This window comes from Podarcis erhardii, assembly GCF_964252035.2.
Source record: "Podarcis erhardii genome assembly, chromosome: 14".
NCBI lineage: Eukaryota > Metazoa > Chordata > Lepidosauria > Squamata > Lacertidae > Podarcis > Podarcis erhardii.
This window is the reverse complement of record NC_138503.1, coordinates 39,957,505-39,974,395: the sequence shown is the minus strand read 5'-3', so window position 1 is coordinate 39,974,395 and position 16,891 is coordinate 39,957,505. Positions and strand designations below refer to the sequence as shown.

The window sequence follows — 16,891 nt, the reverse complement described above, 5'->3', positions numbered from 1 at the left end:
CCTTGCAAATCTACAGCAAATCACCCGGTAGATCCCAGTTTACCTTCTGCTAGGGGCAGAGGAGAGATTCAGTTCAGTACACAGGCTGGAAAAACACAGTCCATCCTTCGAAAGCCGCCCTTCCTGAATTTTGCGACACAGTTTTCCCCAGCCAAGTAATAGCCACCAAAATGCATATACTGGTGTGTGCATACACATCCATGCATCAGTGAAAATAACACACAAAAATTGATTGCACAAGAAGAGAAAATCGCTTTGCAGAATTGTGCAAATTAGTGGATATTTCATATAAAAATGCATACAGTTGACAAATTTGTAGCAAAATGGTGGTGATTTTCAAGAAGACATAAACCAACAAACCCTGCAAACTGGTGTAGAAATGTGGAGAACTGAACTTAACATTAGAAAAAAGAGAAACAAACGAAAATTAAGACAGAGTGACAGAGTCTTCCATCCCAACCTTCTGCCTACCCTGTGCTACCTAGAGGGTAGTGATGTCAGTGATGTCAGAGTAGACATCACTGAGTCAGATATATCAGTAATCTGACACCTGATATAAAACCCTCTAATCTCCTTTGCTATTGTGATTATTTCCATGTTCTCACGTTACCTGAGACATGTTCTCACAAATGGTTACTTCAGTACAACAGATTCTTTAATATCTCTCCTATTCTTACTGGGGGATGACTCACAAAACCTTGCTTATCACTGCAATGCACCGATGAAAGCATGAACAAATGCATCACTGCCACAGATCTGCTTCCACGAATAAAGGCCTTTTAAAAAAATCATGCAGAAATAATTACGTTCATGCTGGGAAGACTCATGCTTCATCCTCCAAAGCGTGTCTGGTTGTTTTCCAGTGCCTCTTCTTTAACATATCTATTTTTGGTTTAAGATGCAGATTGAGGTTGTCATTGAGGTTGTTCATTCATGGTTCTCTAGCCTTCTACAGAGGTACTATTATATTTGCTAATGTGTCGTAAACTTTTTTGAAAGGTTACTTAATTATTCATTTATAAGAGCATTTGTAAACCACCGATTCATTAAAAAAATATTACAGTGGTATACAATAAAGTCATGCGAACGTCATAAAGCTATTGAATCAAAAACACCAAGCAAATAACCATCACCGAACTGAATTAATTCTTTAAGAACTCCTGTGTGAAACAGAAGCTTTCCAGTAGCCAAAAATCTCTGAATGGTAGGTGCTACTCTGATTTCAATAGAAACAGTATTCCAAAGTAGGATAGCACATTGCCTAATGGTTCAGTTTGTATAGAAGCTAAACACCAGATTGAGCTGGATGTAAGATTTTCCTCCACTGAAGAAAACACACAAACTGGGACACGTTAGGTCAGAATGCAAAATTCATGAGGGGTGGCGGGGGGTACTGGCAAGATCAAGAGAGTAGATTCTTGCCCACCTCCTTGTCTTGGATCTTTTCCTACAAAATCTACAGGGATTCTGCAAAATGTCACATGCAAATTCTTTTTCTGCAGAGGGAAAGAATATTACAGCAGAAATAGCTCAAAACTAATAAAATGTACGAACATCCTCCTCCCTGTTATCCTGCCAGTTCATGACATGTGGGCTGTACACTGCCTTGTTTCATGAGTGGGGGAGCAAGGCCAAAATTTGACTCCCCCCTCAGCCCTCATGCTGCCTTCCCAAACCTGGCTAAGCAAGGTGCTGGGCTTTGAGAAGGAGGTGTAAGGCTCTGGCAGAGTCCTAGAGCCCTCCCACCTCATTCCCAGAGCTGGAAAAGCAATAACCAGGCTTTGGGAAGGAGAAGGGAAGGCCTCTAGGACAGGGAGGTTGGTATAGGAATTACTTACAGGGTGATGGAGGATGACAAGGGGATTGGGGCCAGTGCACAGGAATCAGAGCAGCAGGAACCATCACCAGAGCCGGTAGGGCCCCTGTTTCCCCAAACACGGCAGACTCCGAGGCTTAGGGAGAAGCAGGAATGGCGCTACAGGAGGTTGAGGCAGGCAAGAGCCTACAGCCCAACTCCCTAGCTGGCCAGGTGGGGCTCACTAGATCTGGGAGAAGGTGTGTGATTCTTCAGCTGGAATTGGCTTGGAACAGGTGGGGCTCACATGCCTCATCAAACCCAGATGCTGCAATCAGCATGCAAAGTATAAAAAGGGCAGCAGAGCTGAGATGTTGGGTCTGCTTATCTGCCGATGTTGATGGATCTCAGCTTGGATGCTTGAGGATCTCTGTGGGACTTTGGACTGACTCCGGACAGGGGACTTGACATACTGACTTGCTGCTAGGTAGGCCAAGGGTTAAAAATACCACAGTTTCCATGTTGAAGTACTCTTGTGGCCTACTTGGTATGAAAAGTTGGACTATCCTGCTATAGCAGACCCTCCAAGTGTCCCCATTTTCAGATTTACAGAAGCCATCCTGGTTTCCGATTTGATTCCAGACTATCCCACTTTTCCTTAGGTAAAGGTAAAGGGACCCCTGACCATTAGGTCCAGTCGTGGCTGACTCTGGGGTTGCGGCGCTCATCTTGCTTTGCTGGCCGAGGGAGCCGGAGTACAGCTTCCGGGTCATGTGGCCAGCATGACTAAGCTGCTTCTGGCGAACCAGAGCAGCGCACGGAAATGCCGTTTACCTTCCCGCTGGAGCGGTACCTATTTATCTACTTGCACTTGGGTATGGAGTTATGTGACACCCCCCCCCCCCGAGCGAAGGAGATAAGCAACTATACTACATTTAGAAGACATCTGAAGGCAACCCTGTGCAGGGAAGTTTTTAAGTGTTTTTATATGTTTTTATGTATGTTGGAAGCTACCCAGAGTGGCTGGGGCAACTCAGTCAGATGGGCAGAGTATAAATAATAGTAAGTTGATAATGATGATGGAATAGGACATCCCTATTTTCATCGAAGAAATGTTGAAGGGTTTGCTTTTGTGGGCAGATGTGAGAGACCAGGGCTGGCCCACCCATGAGGTCGGCTGAGGCAGCCACCTTGGGTGGCAGAACCTCAAGAGGCAGTGCCCCCCTGGGCACCCCATCCCACTGCCTCCATGGCTGGTGGAGAGCAGCAGTGACTTTGGGCAAGATCTCATGATATTCAATGTGCTCCATGAGATCTCGCATGATCTCGCTGGAACCTGCTGTTGTCCTCACTGCTTCATGGGCAGCACGAAACAGCCCAGGTAGGGGAGGCATTGGTAAGGGGGATTTGGTGGTGGGACAGGGGCAAAGAGGCACCTTTCTATTTCACTTCAGGCAATGAAATGGGATGTGCCTCCCCTGCGAGGGACAGTCAGAGAGGAAAATTCTCTGGGAATTCGGTATCTACTCTTTGCATATATAAATAGAAGTGAAGACGATTAGAAGCTTATTATTCATTTCAGAGAGATGCCTTATCTTGAAGGGCCGAGATTAATTATTAGCATGATCCTGGTGCTATTGCGTGTCTCGACTTGTTCCCAATATGTTATATAGACAAATGGAAATGAAAGACTTTAGACACATGTTATTTGTTGATTATTGGAGGATAGATAGATAGATGTTCTTAGTTGACTCATTGTCTAGAATAATTTTTTTCCTTTGCAGTTCTCTCCCACACACATTTATTCTCTTATTCTACCAAAAGACTCTGCTGAGTTGCCTTGCACAATGCATTTTGTTATGTGGAAGTGTTACACTAGTTGTCCCTGTTTAATGTAAACTGGCGGAATTTCTTTCCTTTATCAAATTCAATGATGTTTTGGTGTTGCTGTTTGTTTTAAAAAAATCAACTCGACACTTAACAGAACTGGAAAACCACAGCTGAAACTGTGGCAGCCTCAAATGAGCAGGCTGACTGTGGAGGTCCAGAGGAGACCTCCCAAGCCATGGAGAGCAGCAGAAATGGGGAATGCAGGACACACACACCCCACACACACCTTTTCTGCTTTCCTCCAAGTGGGAGACAGAGAGTGGTGCCAGCAGTAGCAGAAAGAAGGCAGAAACCCATTGGGTAAAACAAGAGCCTAAAGCAGAGTTGGGAAATCTGTAGGACTCCATCTCCCATCAGGCCCCAACCATCATGGCCAATGCTCAGGGGTGATGGGAGTTGTGGTCCAACAACATCTGAATGGCCACAGGTCCCCTGCTTTAAAGGGGCAGCATCTCCCTATAAACCAAGTAATATTGTGTTGCTCCAGGTCCTCATTTGTCTGCTTTCTACCTGCCAAATACTCACACCGAGCCAAGGCCATTGAGACTGGTAGGGTGGACAGCAGGGAGCCTAACAGTAGGTGGCACCAGAGCCAATGACAAGCGGAGCCGATTGATTCTCATTTTTATCCCCATCCTCCTCTCTGTTGTGTTCTACAAGGGCAAAGCTGAGACTTTAGAGGAGGAAGCTGTCACAGGCAATGCCCCGTCCCCTCTGGCTTGGTAATAAATAAGGAGGAAGGGAGGGAAATCTATGAAATCCACAAGCTTCACCCCGTGTCTCTCATCAAATTTATCCAAATCCCTTCTTGTTGTTGTTGTTTAGTCTTTTAGTCGTGTCTGACTCTTCGTGACCCCATGGACCAGAGCTATGAGCTATGCCGTGCAAGGCCACCCAAGACGGACAGGTCATAGTAGAGAGTTTTGACTAAACGTGATCCACCTGGAGCAGGAACTGGCAAGCCACTCCAGTATCCCTGCCAAGAAAACTCTGCCACCTCATTGTTGTTGTTGTTGTTTAGTCATTTAGTCGTGTCCGACTCTTCGTGACCCCATGGACCAGGGCACGCCAGGCACTCCTGTCTTCCACTGCCTCCCGCAGTTTGGTCAAACTCATGCTGGTAGCTTCGAGAACACTATCCAACCATCTCGTCCTCTGTCGTTCCCTTCTCCTTGTGCCCTCCATCTTTCCCAACATCAGGGTCTTTTCCAGGGAGTCTTCTCTTCTCATGAGGTGGCCAGAGTATTGGAGCCTCAGCTTCACGATCTGTCCTTCCAGTGAGCATTCAGGGCTGATTTCCTTAAGAGTGGATAGGTTTGATCTTCTTGCAGTCCATGGGACTCTCAAGAGTCTCCTCCAGCACCAGAATTCAAAAGCATCAATTCTTCGGCGATCAGCCTTCTTTATGGTCCAGCTCTCCCTTCCACACATCACTACTGGGAAAATCATAGCTTTAACTATACGGACCTTTGTTGGCAAGGTGATGTCTCTGCTTATGTCTCTGCAGATGTCTCTGGTGATGTCCCATAGCCTTGTACAAAACTACAGTAGCTAAGTGGGTTATTGCAAAAGTGTGTCAGGCCCCCTCCGGCTCCCTTTGAACACCAAATGTGTGCAAAGCTTTGAAACCAAAACTCAAGGAAATGTATTCCAAAGCTATCTTTATGATTTACTGGCTTAAGGGTGGAGTTTAGGTCTGCAGCCCAGCCGCTATTTCTGAGGGTGAATATTATAAGATACCTTCACTAAAGGAGACTGTGGCAAGCAGATTCCAGGCACTGTAATAATCAATACAATGTAATAAATAAATGGGAATGCTTTCACCCCACCCCAAAGAGTCCTAATGCTGGGGGGGAGATTATTCAATCATACTAGAATACGTTTCTGAGGCTGGTTGAAACCTATGAAAGGAACGATCAATTATTCAGATGGCAGCAGCTTAGCCTTTTTTTAGAAATGGTAGATTCTCGAGGAAATTAAAGAATGACCAAATGCCTCCGTGTTACTCTTGGATCCAAGTCATATTCATTTAGTTTCTACGTGAGCCAAGGCATAGTGGCACCAGTAATTTGGAATGCTAATGAAATCTGACAGGCACCTGCAATTCTGATATTTCATCGCCTGCTGAAAACATCTGTGTTTCCCCAAGCGTTTTCGAAGAATTAATTCGATTCAGTGTTGGTCATTTGTTCTGTGTTTTATGGTTTTATAATTTTATGATGTTTTCGTGGCCTTATGGTACACTGCCATAATATTTTTTAATGACTTGGCTATTTATAAATATTCTTCTAAATAAATGAAATTAAGAAGATGTTTTGACTGGAAACGTGCATGAAAAATAGCAGGGCCTGCCGACGACACGAGAGTCACTTAAGATAGCAGAACGGAAACTCGAGTATCTCTCTGGCTTATCAGTAGCTTTGACTCATTTGTTATCTAATGATGGGGAAATGAGGTTTTACCACTCACCACATTGGGTTTCATAGGCAGGGAGCAGCACCAAACACCGTCCACGACTCAAATGCTGGACGCCCTATGGCTATGTGAAGGAAAGGCACTCTCCACTTTGAAAGAATTTAGTCATCTAGTCCAGCCCCCCTGCAAGGCATGAATTTCAACAGTTTCCCACCCAATCTGAAACCAGACCAGACCCTGCTTAGCTTTGCAAATGTGCTAGCAGTTTTACTGCTGCACCACTAGGGGTTAATTATAATTGAATCTTAAAACTGGAAATTAAATTAAGGCATCAATCCTAATAATGCTTATTGGACATTAAGTCCTTTAAAAGCAGTGGAACTTCCTTTGGAGAAACTGGGATGATACTCAGTTTTGCTCCTCTGGTTCCCAATGGTCACATCTACACTAGACATTTCAAGCACATTTACAAACTACAGTTCCCAGAATTCTTTGGGGGAAGCTATGTGCTTAAATGAATGGTGCGGCGGATGTTATGTGTATTTTTTTCCAACTGGTCCAACGCTGCATATGCAACTAAAGAATAGGACACCTGGAGTCTTTTTCACAAGCTTTGTGAGGGAGATCTAAGGCGTGTCTGCTTCACACAGCTGCAAGATGCTACGTACTAAAACCAGTGTTGAAAAATAATTCTTCAAAATCATCTTTGTTGGACTGGTCATGTTGCTCAGATGCCCTGTTATTGTCTTCCAAAGCAACTACTCTATTCCGAACTTAAAAATGGAAAGCGTAATGCTGGTGGTCAACCAAAAGGTTTAAAGACTCTCTCAAAGCAAATCTTTAAAAAGGTAGTATAAACACCAACAATTGGGAAACACTGGCCTGCGAGAGCTCCAATTGTAGAACAGCCTTTACCAAAGGTGTTGTGGGCTTTGAAGGCGCTCAAACTCAGGACGAGGGGGGGGGGACATGCTAAGAGGAAGGCATGCTTGGTAAACCCTCATTGTGATCAGCTCCTGCCTGGAAACCAATGTCCCCACTGTGGAAGGACGTGTGGATCCAGAATTAGCCTCCACAGTCATTTACGGACTCACTGTTAAAACCATGTTTATGATATAAGATAACTAAGAAATTCTTGGAAGTAACAAAATAGGCCTAGGGATAGAAAAAGATTAGTATAGTGAATATTATGGACTAGAATAGAAAGTAAAGATAAGAAGTTTGTAACTGAAAGAAGATATTTGTGTTATAAATATGAAATTGGAAACTGTTAAATATGTGATACACTGAAATTCAGATTAGAGGGTGTCAAGGAAGTCATATAGCAATGTAATTTAACCAGGAAACAAGAAGAAACAATTCTTCTTTTATTTTTATTTTTTGTTGTTAAGTTTTTATGTTGTGTTAAGTGTAATGTTTTTTCCTTTGTGTTAATGTTTGTGCTTTATAAGAGAAAATTAATTAAAAAATTGGGGGGGGGGACGACAACAGTGTTTATGGAAGACAATCTTACTCGGCTACGAGTGATCACCAAAGAAGAAGACTAAAACTGAAATGCAACAACTGTATTCTGATGAGTTTATTTTTTAAAAACGTCTTGAGCTAGATGGCAACCCTCTTATTTGCTACATCGTACAGCTGTGATTCTCTAAAACTATGGGTAGACTCAAAGAGATCACAGAACACTTGGAAGGAAGGATGTAGAAATGTTTAGGGGGAGAGGATCCTGAAATATTTTTGTTTACAAAATTAATAGATTGCTTAATAAAATTTTAAAAATCAGCAGTTTGCCATAAAAATGCAACTACCACTATAAAAACATAAACAACATTCAATAAAATTACTGTCCAAAAGTGGGTGAAAACACAAGTGTGTATCTCAAATGAAAATGAGCCATGTGCAAAACAAAAATTAAACATTTCAGAGTCTAGGAAAGCTTGGGTAAATGTAAACATTTTAAAGACGTGTTTAAAGGTCACTGCTGTCTCCACCTTGTGAATTAGCTGAGGGAAGGCATTCCAGCGGATTGGGTGCAATTGCTCAGAAGGCCTGATTCTGCATTGTCACCAAGTGACAATCTGCTGGTCGTGGAATGACTACCAAGGTCTCCTCAGAAGATAATACAAATCAGCTTGGTCTGTACTAAGGGAGGTGGTCTATTTGGGGCTTTAAACATCAACTACAAAGCTTTGAGCTTGGCATGGTAGCTAATAGCTGGCCAATACAGCTGCATTTTGCACTATCTACAACTTCCAAACCAGGTGTAAGTGTAGTCTGACATACAGCACATGACAGTGAGATGAACATGAGGTTACCAATGTATGGACCGCCATAGCAAAGCTACCCCTATCTAGGATTTGGTTGTAGCTGATGCACCAAGCAAAGTTGGGAATGGGGTGCTCAGAGCCTGGGACTCTAGTGACAGCAATGGGTCTGGGAGCATCTCCCAAACGTTGAGTCTGCTCCTTCAGAGGGAGTGCAGCCCCATCCAGAGCTGGTACACAACTGGGAACCACCCATCTGCAAGGTCTCCATCATGTCAGGATGTTCAGTCACAATTCATCCAACCCATGACTACATCCATGCACAGGTTTGGGAAATGCATAGCTTCTCCTGGTTCAGATGTTACAGAGGAATAGAGCTAGGTACCTGTATCTCCTTGTGACTGCACCAAGTTGGCATGTGAGATGGAGGTGGAGCATTTGAGGAAAGGTTGTAGCATTTGAAGTTTTTGGTTTAGAGAAAAGGCAAGCAAGATAGTTTATGAAATTATGGGTGGTGGTGGTGGTGGTGTTGTTGATGATGATGATGATATATTTATACCCTGCCCACCTGGCTGGGTTTCCCCAGCCACTCTGGGCAGCTCCCAACAGAATATTAAAAACATGATAAAACATCAAACATTTAAAACCTTCCTAAACAGGGCTGCCTTCAGATGCCTTCTAAAAGTCAGATAGTTGTTTATATCCTTGACATAAGTTTTCCCCCTCTCTCATAACCCTAGAATTCATGGACATCAGTGAATCTGGATGTGTGAAGATGCAGAACAGATAAAAGAAAGTACTCTTTACATGGTGCATGGTTAAACTTTGGGATCCATTCACACAAGAAGCAGTGGTGGCCACTTCAATGGCTTTCAAAAGAGTTGAACAAGTTCAGGGAAGTGGCTATGTTCCACCTCTATGGAGGAAGGCAGAAATGCTTCTGATGGCAGTTGCTGGAAACCTCATTAATGGCGGGGAGAGTGCTCTTGTGTTCAGGTCCACGCCAACAAACAATAGGGACCACTATGCCATCACCTCAAACCATGAAAGGAGATTTTGGTCCTTAGTTTCTGGGGCATTTAACACCAATGACCTCTCTTCTCTACCTAGTGGTTGCTACCACTACTTTTTGAGTGTCTTGCACAAGGATCATTCCAGTGGGACAGCCTGTTGTCATTCTGTGTTCAGGTCCTGTTTGCAGGTTTCCCACAGGCATCTGGTTGGCCACTGTGAGATCAGGATACTGGACTAGATGGGCCACTGGCCTGATCCAGCAAACTCCTTTTATGTTCTTACATAAGAGGTAAGGTAAAGGTAAAAGGGAGGGACACGGGTGGCGCTGTGGGTTAAACCACAGAGCCTAGGACTTGCCGATCAGAAGGTCGGCGGTTCGAATCCCCGTGACAGAGTCAGCTCCCGTTGCTCAGTCCCTGCTCCTGCCAACCTAGCAGTTCGAAAGCACGTCAAAGTGCAAGTAGATAAATAGGTACCGCTCCAGCGGGAAGGTAAATGGCATTTCTGTGTGCTGCTCTGGTTCGCCAGAAGCAGCTTAGTCATGCTGGCCACATGACTGGGAAGCTGTACGCCGGCTCCCTTGGCCAATAAAGCGAGATGAGCGCCGCAACCCCAGAGTCGGCCACGAGTGGACCTAATGGTCAGGGGCCCCTTTACCTTTACCTAAAGGTAAAAGACCCTGAACACAAAGCTAGGACACCTGAATCACTGAGAGCTAGGACATCTGAATAGGTTGGGTGTTGTTTCACAAAATATGTCAACTGTTGCATGTTGGATATGTGTGGATGAGTTCTCCCCCACTCAACCTTTGATGGATTTATGAATTGTAGAGCTGCACATGAATTATCCACATTGCTTTTGAAATTTTGTAGTCCAACCCGCTGCAGGAATTTCAACTAGATCATATATGACAGATGACCATCCAACCTCTGCTTAGAAACCTCCAAGGAAGGAGAGTCATTGCTTCTCAGGGCAGTCTGTTCCACTGCCAAACAGCTCTTACTGCCAGAAAGTTCCTCCTGATGTTTAGTTGGCATCCCTTTTTTTGTATCTTGAAGCCATCAGTTCGGGTCCTAACCTCCAGAGCAGGAGGAAACGAGATTGCTCCACCACAGCCCTTTAGATAGTTGAAGATGGCTGTCTTATCTCCTCTCAGTCTCCTCTTTTCCAGGCTAAACACACCCAACTCCCTCAACCGTTCCTTATGAGGCTTGGTCTCCAGACCCTTGGTCACCAGAGGATTGGTCAAATCTATACAGGCTAAGACTATTAGTGGCTGCTAGCCATAATGGCTCGGTTCACTGTCGGAGTCAGTATCTCTCTTTTGCTTCTTTTTTTCTGTCACGATTGCAAATTTTAAAAACGGTTTAAAAAAAACAAAAAAAAAACCCTCCAGCCTACCAGCGCTGTGAAAATCATCCCCAGCACTGACAGAGCTGAAAAAACCGCTAGCGGGGGACAAATGGCTTCCCCACCTCCCCCGACCACCAACATATGCGTAAAAATGCATCAAATGAGTGAAAACTCCATATGGAAGTGCGAACGAGGGCTGCTATTTATAGAAGCTTGTAAATCAGGGGGTTTTCACTCTGCATCACGGAGATCATCTTCTCTTTTGACTGTGAAGCAATAAATTAGGAACATGGCAAACTGCTTTCTAGCAGGTCAGATCCGCTGTCCGTCTAGTTCAGCACAGTCTCTTCCAGGGGCAAAAAAAGGAAGTGACCCCCCCTCCAAATGTTGTTAGACTCCAACGCAGTGGTGGAGAGCAGGCTGGTGCACATCCTGGGGGCAGGGCGGGGTGCCCAATGCAGGGGGGCAGCTGCGAAGGCACCCTGGGGGTCGTGCTGCCGGGGGCGGGGCACTCCCCCCGCACTCCTCTTCCTCCAGCAGTGCTCCAACGCCCATCAGCCCCAACCAGCATGGCCTGTGGGGGCAGACCTGAAGGACCAGACCTGAAGGAAGTCCAACAGCACTTGGAGGGCAGGAAGTTCGCTGCCCCTGGTCTGTTCTGATTGGCTGTAGCTCTTGACTTTCTACTTTATTCTTCTACCTAGAGATGCCAGGGTTTGAACCTGGGGCCGTCTGCAGCACGGTGTATTCTCAGCCAATGAGCTATGGCCTCTTCCTCAAGACAGGCCAATGATCCATGATGATACTATCTACACCAGGGGTCAGCAAATGTTTTCAGCAGGGGGCCAGTCCACTGTCCCTCAGACCTTGTGGCAGACCAGACTATATTTTTTTGGGGGGGGGATGGATGAATTCCTATGCCCTACAAATAACCCAGAGATGCATTTTAAATAAAGGGACATGTTCAACTCATGTAAAAACACGCTGAGTCCCAGACCATCTGTGATTTAGAAGGTGATTGAGCCAGATAATTTGCCTACCCATAGTCTACACACTGACTGGTGGCAGCTGTCCAGGGTTTCAGGCAAAGTGTCTTTTTTCAGCTCTGTCTGGAGATGCTGGGGTTTGAAACTGTGACCTTCTGCACACAAAGCAGTTGCCCCTGAGCCATGGACCTTCCCCCTGTGGTAAGAATGTACTTCTATGCCACTTGAGGAAGAGGCCATAGCTCATTGGCTGAGAATACGCAGGTGAGGAACCACCTTTTAAATAAAGCATGGGAATCCAGGAGGGACCCAGTGTTTATTGTAGCTATTGAAATGGGTCTCTGATTCTTATATCACCCCTAATATGGGAAGCTGCCTTATATAAAGTCTGGTCATTGGGCCATATTGTTCAGTATTGTCTACACCGATTGGAAATGGATCTCCAAGGTTTCAGGCAGCAGAGAGCTGCTGTCACTTAGTGTAGATAAAAAGGAGTTGGGTTGAGCAATGGTCCAACTTCTATGCTCCTATGACTAACAGACTTATTATGACATAGCACTTAGCTTTTGTGAACTAAGGACTGCTTCCTGTCAGCAGTTGTGTCATCCAAATATGGGCTGTAGCCAATGCTGGTCCGACTCAGAGTAGACCCACTGAAATTAACAGACACGACTAACTTTTGCACATCAGTCTCAGTGGGTCTACTCTGGTTGGGATTGAGTTGGGTGCAACCTTATGCTTATACACAGGTGTATCGGTACGTTCTGTGGCAATTCAATTAAAGCTTAAACATATGCAAAATAAGCACAGTCACATTCACAACAGCAGTAATGGCTAAGGACACAGTCTGTAGTGGGACAGGAAGCCCTTATCTCTATTCAAACCCAAACAAATAGAATCAAACCAACTGATAAGTTGTGATTCACCCAAACAACATGCACCTTGCCCAGCACTGACAGAAAGTTACCAAGAAGAAAAATCACTTCTGGATTCTTAGAACATTTCCAGGAAACTAATTCACTTTATGATGCCATAGTGGTCGATACCACAGCACCACAGCTAACCCCAGTCTTGTCTATTACTTATTTATTTCATAAAACCTATACACCATTCAATTGCAAAACAACAGCAACAAAGCCGTTTGCCCCAAAAAGTGTTCTACAGAGTGATCCAATGCATGGCTACTCAGAAGTAAATCTCACTGAAAACTTACTCCCAGGTAAGTTTGTTTAGGAATCTCTATATTTAGGAATTCCTGGGAGTAGGAGTGGAAGTGTCAATTTCATTTCTCTCGGTTTCTCTCTTTTTTTTTATTCCTAAATTCATTTCTCCGCATTTCGATGCAGTCTGTGTTTTTGTTTGCTTTTAAATGCTCATAAAAATTCACCAGCATTTCAGTGAGGCTTTCTAATAATGAGCACAATTTTGTCTGCAGTTTTGACTAACGCATACATTTTTGCAAGCAATTTCCCCCTTGTACGAAGCATTTTTGTATGTTTGCTTCTATATTCATTTTCACCCACACTTTCCCCCCAGTAGATGCATTTCAATAGACATTGGCGAGTTGCAGAACAGCATCGCAAAATCTGAACAAGCGCAGATTTTGAAGGATGCCTGTACTCCAGTTCTCATATGGCTTGGGAAAGTATAAATGGGATAGATTCAGCTTTGAATGTGAACTGAATCAGATTTCTCCCCCATCCCTACTAGGAGTAAGCCAGTGGTGTCTGATCCATCAGGGCCTTGTCCCACCAACTTCAGTCTGCCTTCCTCAGAGGATTTTCTCTGCCAATTATTAGATTTGGCTCCGCCTACCCGTAAGTCTGGGGACGCGGGTGGCGCTGTGGGTTAAACCACAGAGCCTAGGACTTGCCGATCAGAAGGTCGGTGGTTCGAAACCCCGTGACGGGGTGAGCTCCCGTTGCTCGGTCCCTGCTCCTGCCAACCTAGCAGTTCGAAAGCACAAAGTGCAAGTAGATAAATAGGTACTGCTCTGGCGGGAAGGTAAACAGTGTTTATGTGCACTGCTCTGGTTCTTCAGAAGTGGCTTAGTCATGCTGGCCACATGACCCAGAAGCTGTACGCCGGCTCCCTCGGCCAATAAAGCAAGATGAGTGTCGCAACCCCAAAGTCAGTCACGACTGGACCTAATGGTCAGGAGTCCATTTACCTTTACCCATAGATCTCATTGCCTTTTGCCCTACCAGTCCTTATGGGCACCAGTCACCACTGGAGTAAGCCCTATTGAACTTCTTCTGAATAGATGTGTCTAGAATTGCACTGCTAGTCTGGTTAGCTCTGTTTTGGGAATCACCAAGCCAACCAGTTCTGAATCAATGCCAACCACTGCAACAAAAACTATTGCTGCAATGGAAGAGATAGGTATTGGGGTGAGAGTTAGATCAAAGTGCTGCTGGAAACTCTTATCAAAGTCTAGGGATGGGGTGCCAAAGACCAAGAGATGCAGCTGAAACCCAACGATGGGAGCAACCAAGGCAACAGTTTGAAAGCTCTTTGGTGTAAGATGTGGGGCAACCTCCTAATAATGTACATTGATGCACATAATCAAACTGTAGAGGGGGGAAGTACTTTCCTTGCCTATCCCCAAAGGGGAAAGGCCTTAACTCAGTATTAGAGCATTTGCTATGAATGCAGAAGGTCCCTGGTTTCATCCCTAGCATCTCCAGGTAAGACTGGTTAGGAGAGACTCCAAGTCTGCAACCCTGGCAAGTCGCTGTCAGTGAGTGTAGACAATACACAGCTAGATGAACCAATGGGTCTGAGTGGGCATAAAGTAGCTTAGTGTGTCCTGAGAGGCTGCCACACCCAGAAAGCTTCTCACCAAGATCAATTCTACACTTTCAGGAGAAACCTGAAGGCGTTTTATATCCCAGGAGTCCAGGACTTTGAGTGATTTTTGCAACCAATTCTGGGAGAATCTTGATTTCCCAGGAAAGTGGCAGAGGGAACAAATTGGTGCATAATCAACTGAATTTAATTCTTCCTCCCAATGAAAAGGTTAACAGCTGCTGTCTTTGGGGCAATTGACTTGAACTGGGTGAGGTGGGGGCAGGGAGGATCCAAGCTTCTTTCCATTGGAGGTTTTGGAGCGTGGGTGATTGTTAATGATTGTATTCTTGGGAGAAGCAGGGAGGCTTGAACTGACAACAGATTTGGCACGCAAGAGCCTTTGTTAAGTCAGCCTGTTCAGCATGTCTGAAACGCCATTGACATCCATGGGGCAAAACAGAGTGCATAGATGTCCCTCTTGCCCTTCTCCTATGACTTAAACTGCTGCTAGCAGTTTTCTTTTTTTTAAAATCCACATGCTTTTGTGATGCTATTTGAGAGAGAAATAACAAAGGAAAAGTCTGCCTCTGAGATGCTTCCACAAACCTGCCTCTCCACCCCCTTCTCTAACAGCAAAGCACTTTGCCAGGATTTGTCTAGTTTAGGGATTGGGGATTGGTGGTTTTTTGGGTGTTGTTTTTTGCAAAGGCATAATAAAGTACAAGTTACAAGGAGTGGGGCGGAGGGAGACCACCAGAAGATCCCCCTTTCTTCTGTCTCTCTCCCGGGTTTATTTTCTCCCACTAAGGGGTAATAAGAGAGAAACCTTTTTCTCGGAGATCTCTCCTCCTCAGCGCCTCAAAAAGCATCACCAGAAAAGCACTAGAGAACATCCTTGCCAAATATAGGCACAACTCCCTTTTGTTCCTAGGAAGCAATTGCTCAGTTGCACGCCTGCTTGGTGATACTAGAACAGAGGGAGTGTGTGTGTGTGTGTGTGTGAGAGAGAGAGAGAGAGAGAGAGAGAGAGAGAGAGAGAGAGACTGACAGACTGAAGGCCATTTGGGGAAGGGCTGTTACTGGTGCTTAGCATGCAGAAGGTCCCAGGTTTAAATCCTGGCATCTCCCAGTAGAGCTTGGAAAGAAACCTCTCTGAAACCCTGGATAGCCACTGCCATTCTGTGCAAACAATATTGAGCCAGAGAGGGATCAATGACTTGACCCAGGATAAACAGTGTTCTTCTGCTTTGGGGAAGGGACACAGCTCAGTGAGAGCACCTGCTTCTCATGCAGAAGGTCCCAAGTTCTATCTGTGGCGTTGGGGTTAGAGAAGACCCCTTGCCTGAAGCCCTGGGGATCTTCCGCTACCAGCCAGTGCAGGCAACACTAAGCCAGGTGGACCTATGGTCGACTGGGCAAAAGCAGCTCCTTACGTTGTTGATAGCTGCCCAGCTCCCTAGCTTATCCTATCCGATGCAGAAAAAAGGGGAGCCGAGACCACGAAGCCCGCATGGGGAGGTGGGAAGTACTTACTTCTCCCTAGCCCCTCGGCTCGCCACGCCGTCTCCTCCACCGCCCCATAGCGTCTCAGAGGCTTCTCTGCTTCCATGCTGGCCGAGATGGATCTCTTTAACTCCATGCCGGAGCCCTTTTCTGCCTGGGCCCTGTTCCCTCGGCTGCTTGGCGGGCTCCCCTTCCTCCTAGCAGACCATCCCAGGCGGAGGAAGGGCTTGAAGGAAAGGGAGACGCAGAGGGACTGCTCGGTGCGCGTTTCTCGGCTTGTTTGCTACCAACGCCGGGGCTGGCCAGCCTCGCTGAGCTCACTGCATCTCCCTCCGTCGCGCTGGTACCCAGAGGAGGAGGGAAGGGGAGGGATGCAGCGCGCATGCTCAGTGCGAAGATGCTCGTGAAAGGAAGCGCCCGAGGGAACGCAGGGGAGGGGAGGGGGAAGCAGGCAAACAATGAGGGCAAATATGCCGTAATGGGGATGGAGGGTATGTATATATACATATTGACTGAGTATGGGAAGATGCTAATCAGTGCCCACACATAGCAGGGGGTCAGAGGGAGATAACCTTTTCTGAGTCTCTGTGCTATCTGTGTGTGTTCGAGCATGGGGTAGGGAGGAAGAGGCAGCACCCCCAAAAAAATCCCCAGCCCTAAGAGTGGAGGTGCCAACAGGGCAAGACTTTGGGGCAGAAGAAGTTTAGAAGTCCAGGGACCTACTCAGGAGAGTTTATTTGTTTGATAAGGATATTTGCAAACCCACCAACTCATAAGAGGGTTCTGGTGGTTTGCAAATTATTTTATTGTGCATTCCATATGTCTATATCTCTGTATCTCTATAGATATAAATATAATGGGGGTCTATAATAAAATAATGA

General features: G+C 45.6%; 1 protein-coding gene across 1 annotated transcript in view; it reads right to left on the bottom strand.

Annotated features, from left to right (window-relative positions):
- LOC309329308 (bMERB domain-containing protein 1) overlaps window positions 1–16,371 on the bottom strand; it is a 40,338-nt gene extending 23,967 nt beyond the window's left edge. The window contains exon 1 of the mRNA XM_081840109.1: window positions 16,041–16,371. Within this exon, the coding sequence (XP_081696235.1) occupies window positions 16,041–16,146 (106 nt within the window). The 5' untranslated portion in view covers window positions 16,147–16,371. The remainder of the gene's footprint in view (window positions 1–16,040) is intronic.
- Between the last annotated feature and the right edge of the window lie 520 nt (window positions 16,372–16,891).